This window comes from Odontesthes bonariensis, chromosome 3 (genome assembly GCF_027942865.1).
Source record: "Odontesthes bonariensis isolate fOdoBon6 chromosome 3, fOdoBon6.hap1, whole genome shotgun sequence".
NCBI lineage: Eukaryota > Metazoa > Chordata > Actinopteri > Atheriniformes > Atherinopsidae > Odontesthes > Odontesthes bonariensis.
In genome coordinates this window covers 39,359,326-39,379,279 of record NC_134508.1, presented here as the reverse complement: position 1 = coordinate 39,379,279, position 19,954 = coordinate 39,359,326, and the positions used below count along the sequence as shown (strand labels likewise).

At 38.6% G+C, this 19,954-nt stretch overlaps 2 protein-coding genes across 3 annotated transcripts in view; one reads left to right on the top strand and one right to left on the bottom strand.

Annotated features, from left to right (window-relative positions):
• Positions 1 to 7,691, top strand: part of dennd6a (DENN/MADD domain containing 6A) — a 32,302-nt gene extending 24,611 nt beyond the window's left edge. For both annotated transcript variants that reach the window (XM_075461786.1, XM_075461788.1), the window contains 2 exons: positions 743 to 817; positions 2,145 to 7,691. In XM_075461786.1, coding sequence (XP_075317901.1) covers positions 743 to 817; positions 2,145 to 2,276 — 207 coding nt within the window. In that variant the 3' untranslated portion in view covers positions 2,277 to 7,691. The remainder of the gene's footprint in view (positions 1 to 742; positions 818 to 2,144) is intronic.
• Positions 7,692 to 8,294: 603 nt separating this feature from the next.
• On the bottom strand, positions 8,295 to 18,620 carry LOC142377556 (keratin, type II cytoskeletal 8). The gene is made up of 10 exons (XM_075461784.1): positions 18,309 to 18,620; positions 14,444 to 14,652; positions 14,295 to 14,355; positions 13,049 to 13,144; positions 11,489 to 11,653; positions 11,160 to 11,285; positions 10,622 to 10,765; positions 10,459 to 10,535; positions 8,982 to 9,028; positions 8,295 to 8,832 (listed from the first exon to the last, which is right to left on the bottom strand). Exons 1-10 carry the CDS (start codon positions 18,618 to 18,620, stop codon positions 8,726 to 8,728), a joined length of 1,344 nt encoding a protein of 447 aa, XP_075317899.1. The 3' UTR covers positions 8,295 to 8,725.
• Positions 18,621 to 19,954: the final 1,334 nt, after the last annotated feature.

The following is a 19,954-nucleotide window of genomic DNA, read 5'->3' as shown; positions in this document are numbered from 1 at the left end:
TTAAAGACTGATGGGCTGATATCATTTGATATGCTCGAGAAAAATGCAAATGACCTTTTTTAGATTTCTACAAGTCGTGAATTTCCTTCACAACCAAACAAAGCTGGAGTTTTCACCAACTGAGCAGCTGCTCCATGAAACCAATGACTACAGGTCTACAGTAAGCTGCTGTTACTCCATAAATCAAGCGAAGCGAACAACACAATCTTACAGGTAAATGGACCCTACTTGTGCAGCACTTTTGTAGTGTAACGGACCACTCAAAGCGCTTTCACACCACATGCCACATTCACTCACTCATAGAGGCTACACAGTGCTTTCTTCTAAGCATTCACACACATTCAACAACGTGGGTTTCAGTGTTTTGCCCAAGGACACTTTCACATATGGCCCAGACCAACCTTCCGACTGGCAGGCGACTGCTCTTTCTCCTGAGCCACAGCTGCCCAGGTGTGGGCTCAAGATGGAGAGAGATGAGACTACAGAAAAGGACATCTGGGAGTACACTAATGATGTATCCGTGTGCAACAAGGCAAAGGAACTACAGCTCAGACTGCTGCACCACTTACAGTGAACGCCTCAACTTAGAAACAAACACGTGGAACTGTACGTTACATGTGAATCAAAACGCTCACGTAGAGTTTATGTTGGGAAATAAAATCGAATAGAAAAGTGTAGGACCTACTTTTCCTTTCTCTCCATCTGTCCATCTTTTTTCACTCATGAATGTTTCTGTCTGCAGGATCTTCAGCAGAGAATCCAGAAGCACACGGAGGTGGAGGCAGTTGATCTGGTTCTGAAGCTTAAAGATAAACTGGTCAGTACGAACTCCTCAAAGGCTACTCCATGAGTACCAGAACTGTGTTTTTAGTTGTACTTCATCTGCCCTTTATATAACCTGGAAGGCCACATTGAAATACAAGATATCTTCTTCCAGGGAGTCTTCTTTTTGTTACAGCCACGTCATCAAACAGAACAAAAATATTCTTGGGGGAACATTTCTTTACCAAAAGCAAAAGACTGCTTGTGGATCCTCAGATATTTCTTTATATGTCTGTCTAATCTATCTTTCCAATATTTCTTCCACTAAATAAAACTCTATAGAGTTTAGTAGCTCAGATCAGCAGACTATGGGGCTGAAAATGTAGTTGCTGTTCCACCTAGCGTTCACCAAATCTACCGTCTCCGTTCTCAGTGTAACTGCTCACATACGTGCCTGTGTAGTGCGCTTGTTACCGGAGATTTCCACAAGGGGGTGCACCTGATCACTCAGTCCAGTAGCTGCTGATGGATTTACAGGATGTAAGCAGAAGCACTCCGATAAACAGTAAATATGGGGTGAATAGAAGAGGTTATTGATGGTATGTGAGGCCCCTAAACCGAGCAGGGCGTGAGAAATTGATGATAGAAAACACAGAAACATCAAAAGTAAGCTTCCTTTAACCTGTACTGGTCACCTACATTTTAACATTTATTTCTGAAGACGTGCACAACCGACGCACCAAACGAACGCAGGATACGTGAAGCAGCCACGATAAAAACGTGTACACGTAGTTCACAGCAACTGTATTTCAGCTTAAGTGATATTTAAGATATAATTTTAAGATTTAAAAGTTTATGAAACCAAAGACCACAGTTGAACAGCCAAACGGGTACAGAATGTGCAATCTGCCTCGAATATGTTTAAAGTTTGCTTGATTTAATTTAGTTTTGTTCCCTTTGATGTCTAAAAAATAAATAAAAAATACAAAATCCTGTGTCAGAAAACTTTATCTCTAACCATTCATAGCCAATAAAGGTGTAACTTCTCTGCATATCTGATAATGAATTTAAAGATACGATCATTTCGGTCCAAGCCAATGGTTTAATCATTACCAGCCACTGACCCAGTCTAATCTCACTCTCCCTCTTGTCTTGTACAGTTTGTTTCCAATAGATGTAATGTCTGTAATATGTGGCATAATATTCGAGTCCAGTGATACTGTTAAAATTAGGACAATGGAAATGCACAAAAACCACAGAAAATCATTCAGAAATATTTCTAGTCATTTAAAATTCTATATTAATACTCTGAACTATGACATATTATCTCATGATTGGGTTTTTGATGACTCCACTTTGGTTTCTGATGCTCTCTGCTGCAGAGTCAGGCGGAGAGGGAGCAGCTTCCGCTGCGCCCGGGGACGCTGTCGAAGCTGACAGCCCACATCGAGGCTGTCATCCTGGCCTTACCAGAGGACCTGCAGGGTATCCTTCACAAACCCCCCACACCCTGACCTTTACCCTCCCTGGTCTGCACACTAACCCCATGTTTGACCTTGTTTAAAGTTGGAGGCAAACATTGATCCCAGTTTGAGGTCCGCTCGGGTCTGATATGGAAAACACACGGGAGCCAAACTGTACATCCAGCCTCACACCTCCACTGGGAGTCTAACTAAAACCCTGATGTCTGAGTGATCATGTGGTCTTAAAGCGAGCAGCTGGACTGGAACGGACCTGCCAGACGGAGTTTTCTAAAACAGCATTAAGAAACTAGAGAAGGTTTTTCATCACAGTGACATCACTACAAAAAGGAGCACTTGATGCATTTCGATTGCTCAGACCGCCACATGGTGTGACATCGAAGGTGAGCCTGTGGTGGCCCGTGTGCAAAAAGAACAGGAAGATGGACCCCCCCCCCCATATGCATTGTTTACCTCGTAACATCTTTGATTTATAACTTTTTTAACTTGACACTGGGCTGCTGCACTCTGACGGAGCAGAGTTTGGAGTTTTCATCCATTTTTAAAAACAGTTTTTAAAAGAAGTGCACTTGATCGCTACCCGGACCAGCGTGCCCTTCACTCACTTGGACACACACAAACACTTATGCAAACAAACTGAAGCGAACAGAGCCAAGCAGTGCTTTAGTTTTGAAATTTTACTAAAAAATATCCTCCATTGAAACACCACTCAGACAGGGCGTCAAGCACCAGCAACCCTATAATAACCTTCGATGCAGCTCTCGTCTCATTGCTGTGAAAGTTCGCTCAGGAGCCAGTCTTCATGGTATTCATGTCACATGATTTCTGTGTAGCCTATCAGAAGAGTTGTCCTGAAATGCTCAGACGTTTACACCAGAGCTGTGGTAATATTTGTGTTGAAGGATGAATTTGTGTGTCAGTAATTCTGAGCTCCTCTGTGGGTTGAGGAAAGTGTTTTGCCTGTTTGAATGTGAAACTACGGGAGCTCAAATCAACTGAGGAAAAGGAGAAACTCATGAAAAATGATCAATTAAAGCAAAAAAAAAAACTAAAACATTACTGTCAGGTTTAGAGATTAGTGTTTTTAATTAAAAGTCCTGAAATGTTGGGTCGAATTAAACTAAACTGATCAAATGATTCAAATCTTCATGACCTTGTGTGAGGAGCTTTAATAGGAAAAGTTCATATTTATAATTGGAAATCTTTGCTCACAGATTTACTGATGTTTCTGTAATCATATTTAACAGGTTCAAAAGAACAACATACCTATTTTTATGTTTTAAACTTCATCCGTTTCCTTCCTCCAGAGGATGGTGAGCTTTCAAAGTGAAATATCCTGGAAGTTGAGCTCGACATGATCATTTATTCTGAGTTTTTCAGAGTTTTCGGAGCAAAATAGTCAAGAACACCAGTTGCTCTTTCTACATCGGTCACATGTGTTTGACACTGCATTTGGCTTATTTATGCTTCAGCCACGTGATGCAATAAGAATTATGTCAATGATGTGAAAACTGCAGCGTACGACTGGATTAGTGATTAATTCTTGAGAGGAAACGATCCGTAATGCCAAGTTTTTCGTGTAATCATGAATGTAAAAACACACACACTGATTGACTATAGCTGACAATGTTCTGTTAGCCTTAAAGTGTCTAAGAGGTTAATGTCCCCGTGTTTATTTTTTAATTTAATCATCGTGGCAAAATGAATCAAAACGAGACGATAAAAGCGTTAAAATGTGATGGGGTCTCCACGCTTGTAAAAATACAATATTTCTACTGAATGTAACCCACTTTTCTGCCAGGAAGAAACGACAAGAAATGTCAGTGACTTGCTCCAGATTCAGCCCTTCGGCTCTTTTTCTTCAACCTTGAATGTACAGCTCAATTCAGAGCAGCGGTTTTAGGGCATGAGGTCATTAGTGCCTGCCCTATATGGAGATCTGAACTTTTAAATGACCCTTACAGCACAGGATTAAAATATAAGAGCGTACAGTAAATGCAATGAGAGCTAATAGCTCAGAATACCACACACCAAACTAATGCAAAAATGCTGGGGTCACGGAAATCTGGTGCCAAACACTCATTCAGGCACGATGTCTTCATGTTGAATTGGTTATCAAAACACCGCAGTTACAATAACATAAGCCGACGGGTCAAAGTTTAATATGTAATGATGGGTTCTTATATCGTGCTGCATTCAGTGACAAATGATAAATAAAAAAAATCGATGTTCTGATTGGGGGGGGACACCAATTAAATGTCATATTTATATAACATTAGACTAACTACTGGTAGAGCTCATTCAATGTAAATCAAATAACTGCTGTTTGTAGCAGTTATGTAATTCACTTTAGGTAATTTGCTGTTTTCATGATTGCAACGTGTTTAGACTTCCTGTTTCCATGGTACAGTGAATGCAGCCTGAGTTAAAGTTGGGCAGAGATGAAGATGACGGGGCTGGATAACGTGAGATTGTAACTTAGAAATCCACTGAAAATCTGAACCCTCACTGATTGAGATCTTTTTAAACCATGCCGGCACAAACCCTTCGAGTTGGTAGCGACATCAGATGCCCAAATATACGCTCCCAAGCACAGAAAGTAATACGAGCTTCTTTCATAGTTTTTTGGAGAAAATCTCGTCACTTAAATCTTAAATTCACAAACTCACAATTTGATCTTGATTAGCAAATCCATTGAATTTTAAAGTCATGAAAAAGTTGTCGTAATGAATGAATACTGAATTTTTTTTTTCTGACAGAAATGGGTCTCCTTAGTTAAATTTGTGTGATTATCATGGCAATAATTACAAATACCAGCTCTTGTGTTTAGTCCATCATTCCTGCATCAAATATGTACAAAGAAACTATGAATAATAACCTGTACAGTGATTATATTAGTGCATATCCCCCAGCTGGTACATAATAACTCCCACATTTAAGCAGATCTGTTTGAGAAAGTGTAAGAAAAGTACTGGTGGCTAATGAAAACTCCCACCTTTAAAGTTAGCAGTGTATCAGATACAGAGGCACATATTTTAGTTTAAACAGTGTGGTACCTTACAGATTCGAGAGCAGAACCAAAAACTAGGCGGGTGAAGCTAAAGAAATATATATTTACTATTCTGAAGAGCCACTTCTGTTTAAGAGTTTTATGCTGGAAATCTTTCTGCTGTGGATTCAAGGCCCGACTGAAGAACTACAAAGATTATTGTAAGATTAATTAAGAAATGTTAAGAAAAAAGGCCTGTTTAGACCCAGAAACATTAATCGAAGTCGGACTTAAACCCAACAAATAAAGGGAAGAAGAGCACTGCTGAGTCTGTCATAATAACATTGCACTGCTGCATGTTCCAGCCTGTAACTACAACCTGTGGATGATTGTCCATCTTTATGTGTCCATTTAACTTTATGTTGTCTCCATAACTTTGGCTGCAAGACAGAAAAAAAAAAAACAGTAAGTGAACATGTTTTATGGAGAAACTGACAGGACGAACCAGCTATCATGTTAAACTTTACAAAACCAACAATTTGGCTTCTTTCAGGCCTGATTACATTGAATTCATAAACATTCCTGCACATGTGGAGCAATAACGGTTTATCAGCTCGTATATTTAGCTTTTCCAGATAATAAATCACCGACTTATTTTAATTTCTGCATTTCAAACTGTTCATTTGACTTCACGTAACCTGTTTTAAGTGCTTTGATGTTTGCCTTTTTTTTTTTTTTTTTTTTGAGCAGATAAATATAAAAGATTATAACTGGTTGGACAAACCTGTGACTTCTGGTTGTTGGGCAACCATTAGAGTTTTATATTTGTTTAAAAAAAAAGCTACAACCTTGAATTTTATGGGGGCTTTAACTATGAAGACTGAGGAGTTTTGTACATAAATGAGGTGGACAGGAGACGCACACGTTGTTTGAGGATGTACAAGTATTTTGCTATTAAAACAGATGTCTTACTAAATGCAGAGATATTGAAAAGAAATGCCACTTGTGATATTTAGTTTTTGCTTAGAATAATTACAATGCTGTTTGGGCGCTGTAATATTTTGAATTTGTGGATTTTTTTGTTTGTTTGTAACAGACATTACAGGAAAGTAAATTCTCCATATTTACAATTGAAATAATTTGCCTGCATCATTGATTTGTGTAGTTTACTGATGTACTGTATGCTTACTCCTAAAATTGTGATTATAAGGTGTTACATGATCGTGTTTAGACACTCAGCAACACATTATATTCAAATTACATTCGATCCAGTGTCTGTTGAACCTGGAGATGAAGATAAATCTTTATGAACCCTAAAACGTCCTCTGGAAAATACACCAGTTAAAATAAATCTTAAAGGTATAGTTGGAATAAAATCTTTCAATTTAATTCAGTTTCATACGTTACATTGAAATGATGTCCTATCACATTAGAGATCATCGAGAATATTACTTTATTCTTAAAGTTGGTAATTGAAAAGGGAAAGAAAGATTAGTGAAATATAGTGGAGTCACAGGCTGCTCAAACACACCCTCCTGACTTCATATTTATCCACATTAGTAATCGAAGATCATTATAAAGGTCGTGGCCACAGGAAATTGTGGGACGAAATGATCTCCTTTCTTTTATAAGTTATTGGTCCGGTGTGTCCTTTGCTAATGGAAATTATTCAGGAAACTTTGGAGCTCATTTCCTTAGATTTTGTAAGATTCAAACAGCTCTTTTCAAAGCTGCCACTCAGATATTTCCAGGTCATTTCACTCAGTTAGGAAGATTCCTCTGCTGAACAGACCATCCAACAGGACCACTGCACAACAAAGAGGAAGAATTTTAGATCTTATCCCATATAAACTTTTTGTTTTGATTGAACAACCAGGTTCTCACCTGTATGATTGACTGGTTCTCTTTCTGTAATTATGCTGTGATTATCTTCTGTTAAATCTCATGGATTTTAATGTCCCATCAATGATTGGAGGGTATCCAGACATTCAGAGGAAGTAAAGCAGCCCTGGAACATGTTGCTCCCTCCATCATTCACAGCTGGAATGAGGTTTTGGTGTGAAATGACTTACTTTTTTCCTCTCAAAACAGCCTAAAATAGCTTTAGAAATGCTGTGGAAAAAACTTTAACAACCATCTGTAGAGACATGATTTACCATCCATAACTTAAGTTACTGTGATGGGGGAGGGGGGGTAATGTCACCAATAAATAATGATGATAGATCCACCTCCTATAACTACCTCAGCACAACACAGACACTACCAACCACCAGAGCTGCAACGGTTGATGTTTGATATCAGACGAGGAAATAATTCTATAATAATATGCCATTACGGCTGATTATAACAGACATTATATTTCTCTCGAATAAATAAAGTTATTTGGTTTCGTCATGGATGTACAATATTCTGAATAAAATTAGCCAGGAATGGATATTCATGAATCTTTTTGAAGATTAAAGACTGTTCACCTTTTTTTCATCTTGTAGAATTTACTTGTTTCTTATCCTCTTTGCAGTCAATTTTACATCTTTAAACTGACATATAGGTTAAATTCAGTAATAAAACTATTAAAACAGTGTTTAGGATCAGTGCCGGAGGGATTTATGAAACATGAGCACTTAATAAACTTCTCCAAAATGACCATTTGTCGACACCTTTCTTGCAGCTGTAATTGTAATTTCATCTTTATTTATCTGAATAGAACAGAGTCTATTAGGGTTAGTTTAAAATGTGTTTCTGTGTATTTTGGGCATAAATATTAACAAGCCATTAGGGGACAGTGTTAGATTATCATAGATGCAATGTTCCTGAGCTTTCAATCGTCATGTCTTTATCAAAGTAACATTTATATCAACTATTTGTTCTGTTTTTTGCTTTAAACACACAGTAACCAAATCAAATTTAAGTCAAACAATGAGAATGAAAAAAGGGAATCTGATTTTACTTTAAGTTCAAATAAAATGAGAGAACTGACACATTTAAATGAGATATTAGTCAGTAAAGAAAAATAACCAGCATCTCTTTATTCATGTTCATTTTATTTGTGAATCTACAGAAAAGTAAGAAATAACTCAAACCCAGTGAGAGCTGCTAGTAAAACCCTCTGAACACAAAGAGCTAATTGGTGCATGCACAGTCAGCATTACAGAGGTAAATACCTAATTTGATCTTCAAAGCATTTACAGGACTACAATATACTTACATTACTATAAGCTCACCACATATTGGAGTAATAGCGTTTATTTAGCATTGTGTTTATCAAATTTGCCATGTGACTGGATCAGAGTGATGCAGCACTGGTTTACACTGGCTGACTAGTAACACACCATAACAATGATTCCCTGCAATATTTCCGCTTTATTTCTATGTTTAAATGATGTAATGTTTCAGTAATTATACTTAAATGTTAGTAATCCAATGCCCGGCACACACCTCGACGCATTAGGAGACAGGATTTGGAGGATCAAACTGGAACAGTGTTCGCTGGAACTTAGTGAGTGCTGTATCTGGAGTTATCTCTGGTCTCGGTCATCTTTATCAGCAGTTTTGGAGCAGGGGAGCTGCTGCCTCTGTGGTAGCCATTAGAACTTTTAGGACCTGGGCAGAAACACATAGACAGAAGCTCATTAGGATGGCAAAAGAAGAAAAATGGACACATAAATTCACATCTAAAGGTATTTCCCCCAATGTAAGCCCCTCTTCAGTATTTATGCAACATACAGTATTTCTGTCTCGTTTGTACTTACTGTAGTTGGCGATGGCCTGGATGTTAAGAATGGATTGTTGTCCAAGTCTAAAAAGGAAAAAAATAAGATATTAGGCGTACTTTAATGGTCCCATCAACCCCATCCAATCTGTGTGGTGTTCATGGAACTATTAAATGATCATTTTGGCTTATTTATGCCTTTATTTCCCACCGTGATGGCTTTTGTGACTGTTTGGGTTATCTTAAAGGATAAGACCGGTTTTTTTACATTGGACCCTTGATTTCACATTATAACATGATGTTCTACTCACCCCTGCTTGTTGTTGGTCATTTGGAGCTGTTCCGAAGATATTCGCGAGGCGTCTGGCTGCTCTCTTGAGATTTTCGGCCATGAAACGGTTTCCTATGGGCAAGCTTATACAGGCACAAACTATGCTGTTTATAATTTATTAATTACTCTACACTAGCACTGATAACGTGGAGGTGCGTCGCTTACTTAAAAAAATCCGGGTTACTGTAATTTTTATTTTTTTTTGTCGTAAAGTGGGTGTTACTGACGTCCTCGTGGTGCTACTGCCACAGACAGCCCACAGACCTGCTGCCTATTTATTCATTCGGCTAAAATTCAAAATTAGGAACCCGGATTTTTTTAAGTAAGCGACGCACCTCCACGTTATCAGTGCTAGTGTAGAGTAATTAATAAATTATAAACAGCATAGTTTGTGTCTGTATAAGCTTGCCCATAGGAAACCGTTTCATGGCCGAATATCTCAAGAGAGCAGCCAGACGCCTCGCGAATATCTTCGGAACAGCTCCAAATGACCAACAACAAGCAGGGGTGAGTAGAACATCATGTTATAATGTGAAATCAAGGGCCCAATGTCAAAAAACCGGTCTTATCCTTTAACTTTGCAGTCCCTGGCAGTGGGTAACTTTCAGTTTGTTGTGTGTTGGTGCTGAAGAAGAGATCTATCTCATAAAAATCTTTTAAAAAAAAACCTCTTTACTTTTTGTAAGAACTTTGAATTTCGAGCTGGAAGCAGCAGCTCTAGGACAGCAGTGTTTATTAAGTGCTGCTAGTTCATTACCTTCACAGCTGGTATTTCTGTCATCCACAGAATACGACAACAATTTCTACTTGTTATGCCAAAGGTGTCCTTCTCCAAGCAGTGAGCACAGGAACACCAGCTGTTGTGGTAGCCTATGCTGTCTTTTGGGATGCCCTGTGGTCTTTCTGCCTCTATCCATATCCTCTTAGTCTTGTCTTTCATATGATTTAGCTTTTCACATGTTGTTTAAATAACTATGGTCAGTTGTGGTCTACAGGGGACTCCTCCAATGCATTCAGCTGCTGGGTTTTCAGATAGTCGGCCTCAAACAAGTAAACAGCTGAGGCTGTACAACAAGTTGTTGTGGATTAATTTCAGTTGGTAAAATGCACATTCAATGAGGATCATTTCTGGATTTACAGTCAGACTCTAAATCAACATTTCTGTCATCCTCGTATCATGTCCTACCTGTCCTCCTCGCCCTCCAGCAGCTTCCTGTAGGTGGCGATCTCAATGTCTAGAGCCAGTTTCAAGTTCATCAGGTCCTGCAGATGAAGAAAATGGGATAATTTCACATGACTTTTCAATCTAGCCTTTGTCACTGTACCATTTTTCTCTTTTCTTCACTCACCTGGTACTCTCGCAGCTGTCTGGCCATGTCTTGCTTGGCTCTCTGCAGAGCATCCTCCAGGTCTCTGGTACGGGCTTTGGCTTCTTTCACAGCCAGCTCCCCACGCTCGTCAGCTTCAGCTAGCTGGTTCTCCAGGTTGGCACGCTGAAGTGGGATTCGGGACGAGAATATATCACTACTGGCTCTGAGCCATATTCCACAACAAGGCCTTCAGGCCTTTAGACATGAGTTTGACACCCAGATACAACATTGTTTTTTCACCTCTGAGTCACTTTCAGTCCATAACAGGACAGCACATTTTGGTTCAGTTTTATTAGGCTTTACAAATCAAAACTAAATAATTAGAGTTAAGAAAAAGACAACCCATCACTCTTCCCATGTAGCTCTAATGATGAAAAAAATAGCATATTATTTTAATAAGAATATAGGATGTCATTGCCTGTATGAACAAGTGACCCATGGAGATGTTTTTGGGTGGAGGACAGTCTGATATATCACCTGGACCGAAAGTGTATGAGCCTGAAACTCATAACTGTACCTGTGCTTTCACAGCCTCTATCTCACTCTGGAGGCGGCTGATCAGTCGGTTGACTTCAGCCACTTCACCCTTTATGATGCGGAGCTCATCCCCAAACTGGCTGGCCTGCACTGACATTTGGTCAAACTGCAGGCAGAAGAAGCACAGATATTACACGGATAGCTTCAGCTTGTTTCTTTGAAAGGAGAAGTAGAAATTTTAATGGGCTCATCAAAACAATTTCTTTTATCTTCTTCAGACAATTGAGCTTTGTCATGAGATATGTGATGATTGTATAGCTACAGAAGAGCACCTTAATTGGCTCATCTGCTACATTCCCTCATCATCACCTTGTTCTTGTACCATGTCTCTGCCTCCTCTCTGCTGCGGGCTGCGATCTCCTCATACTGGGCTTTGACTTCGGCGACGATCTGCTCCATGTTGAGGTTGCGACTGTTGTCCATCTGCACCACCACTGAGGTGTCTTTAATGCTGGCCTGCAGCTCACGCAGCTCCTGATCAGGGTGCAGGAAATCAAACAGAATTGAAAGGTGAAAATATTTCGTCCACAGGTGTTGAGCCAAATGGAAATTAGGTTGAGATTTGAAATATTAAAAAAAAGTAAACTCTGTAAATGTAAAATGCTGTACAATGCTTACTTTGGATCAGTTTGATTTCAGATATTGTAGGTTTGTACAGACACAAAGACTAAAAATTAAAACTATACATGTCTAATGGAATATTTAAAGACTTATAAATTAAGCAGGCTACATGTCTTATAGTTTGACTTGAGAAAAACAAGTTTTCACATGATGTTTTTATGTCAACATCTTTCTTTAATTTGATATAACTTCTCTGTGAAAAAATAAAGACTAATAAAACACCAGCTAGTAAAATGGAAAGCAAGAGTATTGAGGCCATAAGAAGGTTTATATATTCTGTATTTCATTTATCTATTGCATCTTTTATTTCATACTATTTCATATTAAACATTGTGTTTTCCATGTGAGAGGGGTGTTGAACAAAGTTCCCACAAACATTTGGATAAGGTACAAAAAATTTAAAACAAATAAGGGTTTGAATTCTGTCACGTTTCTGGAGGAAACATGTGTTTTTCTTTAGGCTTGATTATTGCAACTCTTTATTGGTCTTGATCAGAGCTCCCTCCGTCGCCTGCAGATGGTGCAGAACGCTGCCGCTCACCTTCTGACCGGCACTAAGAAGCGGGACCACATCACTCCTGTTCTGGTCTCCTTGCACCGGCTTCCCGTCCATTTTAGAATACATTTTAAGGTTTTATTGTTTGTTTTTAAGATTTTAAGTGGTGTGGCCCCTCAGTATCTTGCAGAACTACTTCAAGTTCATGATCCAGTCAGAGCCCTCAGATCATGCTTGAGGTCCCAAGATCCAGGCTTAAAACTAAGGGCGACCAAGCGTTCTCAGTGGCTGCTCCAAAGCTATGGAATAGCTTGCCACTTCATATTAGACATGCCGTATCGTTGGAGTCATTTAAGTCTTACTTAAAAACTCCTTTTTACTCCTTGGCTTTTGGTCATCTTGGTCCTGCTGTAAGCCAGACTGGATTTTTCCTGGTGATTCCTGTATTGTTTTATGTGTGATGGGTTTTGCATGCTGTTGTATAAAAAGTACATGTCCTGACATATAAAAATCTTTCCTGCCTTTAAATAACTTTTTTAATCACTGGAGAACACAAGGGAGCTGAAAATAACAAAAAGAACAAGCATTTCAATCTAAAATATCACACACTAATGGCAAATGTTTGAAGTCTAAGATGAGTCATAACACAGAACAATGAAACAAAATATAGTGGAAATATCTGGGGACCAGATGGGGATTTTGTGCAAGCACCGAAAACAGGCTGTATTAAAAAACTTGACAACAAATGATACCTCCTCATAGACATTGCGCAGGAAGTTGATTTCATCAGTCAAAGCGCCGACCTTATCCTCAAGATCTGCCTTGACCAGATAGGCAGAGTCGACATCCTGAAAACAAACAGACACAGAGACAATATGTGGATCATAGATATGGATTAAAAATACATTGAAGGCTGCAGTATTTCTATATGTGATATGAACTAGATCCTATTAGTTGCAGTTTTAAGACATAATGACAATAAAAACTGCCTGGTCAGTGTAATAACAAGCTAAACACAACAGTACTTTACCTGTGTAAACTGAATTTTATCTTAATTTTGGTTTGAACTGCACAACAGTTCTGGGTTTATACAGTAAGAGTAAAGTGACTGTACACAAGGCCAGGTCATAGAATAAAGCACATATTTAGAAATCTAAGCTGTGGCATCCAACCGCCTGAAAAAAATACAGTCTATTTTAAGTCTGTTGTTAAAGGCGTCTTTAAGCTCTCAAAGGTTTAAAGGACCCGTATCAAGTTTGTTTAGGATTTAATAAACTGACTGGATCTGCTTTAAAGGTGTAATGTGTAACCTTGGCAAACCACTGGGAGTCACACTAGAGCAGTAGAGCCTAACTTTAATAAAAAGTGATCCCAATAATCAATCCCAATATAAAGTTAAAAAACGGATCGTTATCCATTTATCTGTGCTGTGCATTGGTTTATATTCTTATCCGCTTAAGCATCACTATAACTCAGAGAAGCTCATCTAAACATGAAATAACAATTCAGTTAATTGATGAAAGTGAATCAAAGATAGCTTAACCACTGAATGATGGATAAGAGTTGAAAAAGTTGCAATATTAGAAAATAAAACGTCAGATCTCATTCCCTCAAGTTTTATTTAAGGATGCTGCAGTGGAAGCTGACATCCAGGAGCTGTCTACAGTACAGTACAGTACAGTACTACAGTACATCAAATATTTCCTGGACTTGGAGGAAAGCCTCCTGCTTGAATGATCAGTTTAAAAAAAGATGCAGTGTATTTACTTTAAAAAGTTCAGGTTTCAGCAATTTTCAGACAAAAGGTTAGCGGTTGTTTAGTCTGTGAACATGTTGTTCCCATGTAGCTCCAACATGGATAGTTTTGTAATGTTTATGGGTGTTGATGCATTTGGGAATACAGGACAAAAAGGACAATAACAGGAAAGGACAATAGAATGCTTCATCTTACACGCCACACCTGCGTGACTGAATATATGAATGTGTCTGTGTCCTGACCTTTTTCAGGATAACAAAGTCATTCTCCATGTTGTTTCTCTTGTTAATCTCCTCCTCATATCTATGGCAGAAAGAGGACAGTGTGATACGGTGGAGCATTCAATGACAATGATACTTAGTAAAAGAACTCAACTGTCATCATTGTTTACTTGTGTTTGAAGTCCTCCACCAGTCCCTGCATGTTTCTCAGCTCCCCATCCAGTTTGGTCTTGTCATTGTTGACCAGGTCCATTTGACGCCTCAGACCTGCCATGTAGGCCTCGAACAAAGGCTCCACGTTGGATCGGCCAACACCCTGACCCTGCAGCAACTCCAGCTTAGTCTCAAGCATCTTGTTCTGCTGCTCCAGGAAACGTACCTGAGTGAGGCAGGAGGACAGGTTAACGTGGACATTTAAAACCCATCCTGTGGCAGCTATAAAGAGTTTGATCATTGATGTTTCTTATACAATAACAATCCAACACTTCAGTGTTTAGCACTGTTTCCTAACACATTGTTGAATTGAACATACCTAACGATCAAAACAACAACCGGAGATATATTGTCTTTTTATTCCACACACTCTCATAAATGAAACTCTGTCAAAATCACCCACAGTGCAACGTAGAATCATGTCAAAATATTATTTTGTTGTTGTCGTCCATATGGAGCCACTGACATCGATATATATACCGATGGCATATGTCTTCCTTTGTGTTTCACAGTGGCTCAGACTGGAGAATCAAACTTTGATTGACTCCAGGGTGGCTCTTTTGGATTTCTGTAACTATCAGCAGCCACCTTTAAGCTACTAAAAACTGAGCATCCTGCGGATTTGGGAAATGACCTATAAAGGAAATAGCCATCACATTAATCTGTTCTTGAAATAATGAGTTGTTGCAGTTATTGGAATGAAGTAATCTTTTCATGAACAGAGGTCAAAGGAACATTCCATCAGATAAGTAGCACAAGCTCATTGTCAACACTTGACTGTACTCCAGGCCTGTACCTGTGCAGCTCATGTTTCCCGCCAGCAGCAGGGTTTATACCCTCCAACACAAAGCCTGTGTTCTGTTTGGAGCAGAATAATCTTCCTCTTCGGCACAACCACACCGCATTTGAGCGGATTCATCAGGTTACAATCCAGCTCAATGGGACGGAAATGGGACAGATCGCTTAGATATCCAGCACCCCAGTACCACCAACCATTTCAATGCCAGGTGCATTCTCTACATTCTGACTCTTTCATAAAGCCTGTGGGTTTAAATTAAATGTTTAAATCCATCATGGGATCATTCCTGCAATGAACAGACAGTACATGTCATAAAGTATCCAAATGATCTTGGCTCTCATTTGGATTTAAATCATGCTGCATCAAGTAAGACTTTGTCTGCTTGTTACATCTGACGAATCACGTTGCTGCATGAGGGAACGAGCTCTTTAATGTTTCATTAAGTGGCGTTGGATTACTTCAGTGAGTGTAAGCTGAGTATATGTATCAGTTCCTTCAACTTTTGAATGGCTTCCTTGTTTATATGCATAACTACAAAGTTAGTTGGGGAGGTCTTGTTGCCACAGCAATCAAAATTGAAACTCACACGAAAATCAAAAACACCATCCAAACGGGAAAAAAATGGTGTTAGATGTAGACAAGGATTCTTTCGTGAACCCTTTGACATGAATCATCCCATTTGACCACATTAATGGAGAAGCTTTGAAATGTTTTTTTTTTTTTTTAAAAACTCACTTTTAAAGTTCAGCATTATAGAACTTGAAATGAACCTTGAGAGCATTTTATCTCAATCTTTGGGATTCAGTTTAAGCTCTTCTACTGAAATAAAAGGATTTCCAAGTTTTTCAACAGGCAGTGAAAACAGGTGCCTCTAAGAATTATGATTATCTATCTATTTAACATTCAATCTCATTAGTTCTGGTGCTTTATAACAATGTTAGAGTTTTGATATTTTTATGTAACAATAATTGTCTCTAATATATATGTTATTCTCTACTGGAGTTCTTGTACAAACCCATTTGCACAGTTCTTTCATCTAGTAGATGTTTATCCATTGAAAATGTTTAGATAGCATAATGTAGGTATTGTAAGATATGGACATCATTTTAAAATCTAGTGTTTACTTGGAACAATGAATTTCATCTATTATATTCTTTGTTTTCATTTCATTTTCAGTCTCCATCATGTTATACATTTATAAAAAGTCTCTCCCTATCTTCACTCCTTCTCTTATTTTGCACTCAAAATACTTTCAATTCTGCAGTTCTTTGACTCAAATACCTTAGAGTGCATTTCAGTTACTTTCATCCGTTGAACGCTGGGGTATTTTTTTAAGCCGCCATCAACAACTTAAACTCCGAAACAATGCAGCCAGTAAACCTTCCCCAACTTTAACTCAAACTGTGCAACTTTTGGCTCTGTGGACGAGAGACACTTTGGAATATTATGAAATACAGTAAATCTTAATCCCATCACTCCACCAGAATAGAATTTGAAAATGTTAATCTTCTTAATCAACTTTAAAACAACTTTTAAAAGGTTATATTTGTACATTTGAACAAATGTGCCTTCATTCAGCTCAGCTCTGTGTCACTGTATGCCTGGAGTGGATCTCTGGTGATGTGAGAAGTCAACAAAGCCTCTATTGTGAGAGCGTTACCCACTCCGTGAGAAAGAAGACATGTTCCCTGAGTAGGGTATCAATGTCCAGCGTTATCAGAGCTTTTCGCTCTTTCTGTGGGAAATGTATGCAGACTACATTCTTCAGGAACTTCAACAAGGACATCACTCACCTCCACTGTCCCATTTACTGCTTTCTAACACCTCTAACATAAATATAAGCATGTGCTATTAGTATTATCTGCGTCTTCAGTTTAACAGTGAGTAAATGCTGTCAAGGTTAGCCAACTTAGCATTAATAACACAACACAGACTAATTCACTTTCAGTTGTTTTGTGTTATTACAATCTCCCTCACGGACATCCAACTGTGTATTGATTATACTACAAAAATAATGTTTTTTTTTAATATATATATATTTAGGCCGTGGTTACTTTGAGACATTTCTTTATGCATGTAACGAAGCTCGTGATCACACGGTGAAACCAATCTCTCCTCCAGCTGCAAAATCCCTATCTGCTCTGATTGGTCAGCTCCACAACATGTATTTCATTGTATGTAAAAGTATTGCACACCCCTGAGTGCAGTATGATTCAGATGCAGATGCAAGAAGACAAACAAACCCAGCAAAACAAGGTTATTGTCCTTGTTAGGCCAGATACTGGGGACTTACCATGCAAGACACATGATATAAGATTAAATAACAAAAAAAGAAATGATATGATTTGATAGGTGCTTTGACAAAATAAGCTGCAGTTTCCTCAAAATTCAAAATGTTATTGTCTTAATGTTTCCTGTTTTTTAGTATTATAGTATAGTATAGTAGTATCAGGTTTAGGTTTATTCAACTGAAGTTGGGCATTTATGGTCATCATGCTCTAGTTTGTAATCAGCAGAAAAAAATGGATGAAACTATCGTTGATTGAAAAAAATGCTGTTCAAATGCATGTTGAATTCTGCATATTTTCACCACTTTTTTTGCCATTAGACTGCACTTTTTTACGGGCAAATATTTATGCATGCTCTCTTCAAAACCAATTGACTTTTACATCGCTGAACAGTTGAAATGCTGATCAACCCAACACCATATAGGAATTAAACATCCTGTATTTCTGTATGATGTTGTCTAAGACAATATAAACTATATAGATACTACAGTTAATTAATTCATAAAGATACAAAGTGGATTCAAATTTCAAACTGAAGATAAAAATTTTATTTTGTTTAACATTGGACAAAGACTGAGGAAGATTGATGGTATCTTGCATTTTCTTAACTGTTTTTTACTATAAGGTATCCAACAGACAAGAAAAAAAGAAAAGCAACAAATTGTCAGCTTTTTTGAGTTATCTAATCTAAAAACAGTTTCTAATCTGAAACTGCGCCCGTTCCAGTCTCATTACCTTATCTATGAAGCTTGCAAAGCGGTTGTTGAGGCTTTTGATCTGCTCCTTCTCATGGGCTCGACTCATGGACAGGTTGGGGTCGATCTCCAGGTTCAGGGGGGCCAGCAGACTCTTGTTGACCGACAGAGATGTCAGCGAGGCCCCCAGACCATGATGATGCCCATTGGTGCCAGCATACAGGGAGCTGCTGCTCAGGGAGATGCCGCTGAACCCGCCGTGGCCTGGACCAAAACCGCTCAGCCTCCTCGAGCCACTGCTGCTCCGGACAGAATTACTGGAGCTGATTCGCTTGTTTCGGCTCAGACTCATGTTGGAGCGAGAGGTGGAGGGTGACAGGAAGAGGTGGATGAAGTCGTGAAATAAATGTGTTATAAATAGAGGAAAGACAGGTGAGTAAAAGAAGAGATGGTTATAGAAGAAAAAAAACAAGCTGGATTGAGAGGACAATAAAACAGAGGAGTAAAGAAGTTGAAACAGGTGAGGTTGCGATGTCTCGCTGCAATGAGGAGTCTCATGTGTCTCATGGCCTTTTAAATCTCCCCAGGGTGGAGTAATGAGAGGAGGGGCTTTGGTGTCAGATATCTAATGTTTCTGATTGTTCTGCTTGTAATAGTGGACTCTTTGTCATAATTTACAATCAAAAATAAAAACTGTGATCCACAATTTCCCATTTCAAATGATCGGATGGAGTCCTGAAAATAAAAACTTACCCTTTAGCTGGTAAGAGACAAAAAGTTGAACTTCTTGTGGGAGTTTTCCTCCTGGCTCCCCCTGCATTACTTTGGGGGGATGAATCAGATCTGCCTCTTAAACCTAAATAACAGGATCTGTCATTTACTAAACTTACTAAAACATGTTTGTTACCTCCCGGGTTGGGTTCAGGCAATATCATTACTTTATTAGGGTTAGTAATCAAAACTGCTTGGAAAACAATCAAGGTTAAGGCTAAAATACATTCTTTGTTCCATGACACTGTCACCCTAATGAAAAACCTTTTACTGGTTGCCATGGACGCACGTAACACAACAACACCACTTCCTATGCGGCTTCAGAAGCAGCTGTTCTAATCACCCCTAGAGGTTACATTTCGTTCAACACAATTATGGGTTGTTATTACCTGCATTGATAAAGGACCCATGGGTTTTGTTTGTTTGTTAGGTAGGAGGACAGTCTCATACTGTGATGTCCTTGGATATGGATCAAAGAACTACTTTGTGGTAACTGTGCCACTGAATCCTAATTTAAAATATTTCACACTAATCATGCTGAGCACATAGTTTGGTATTGTTCAAATCCAAATAATCTGCAGTTGTAGGACTTTCCTCCTTCCTTTAAAAAGCTTAATTCAACATTAATTCTCCTGCACTGTTGTGGAATCAGCTGTGAGGAAGTCTTTCCTCTTTTTCGATAATGTGAGAGCCGCAAAAACTTTCACTGTAAAAAATTCAATAATTATCTTGCACCAACTTTGCACTGAAAGTACTGGTTTTGTATATAGGTTCTTACTGTAGTTTAGATTTACACCACATTCCTGTGACCCTGTAAAAGATTACACAGCAATGTCATCAGTTTTCTCAGCAAATAACTGTAAATTTACAAAAGGTTCTTTAAACTCAGTTTGAATCGACAGTATGTGGTCTATG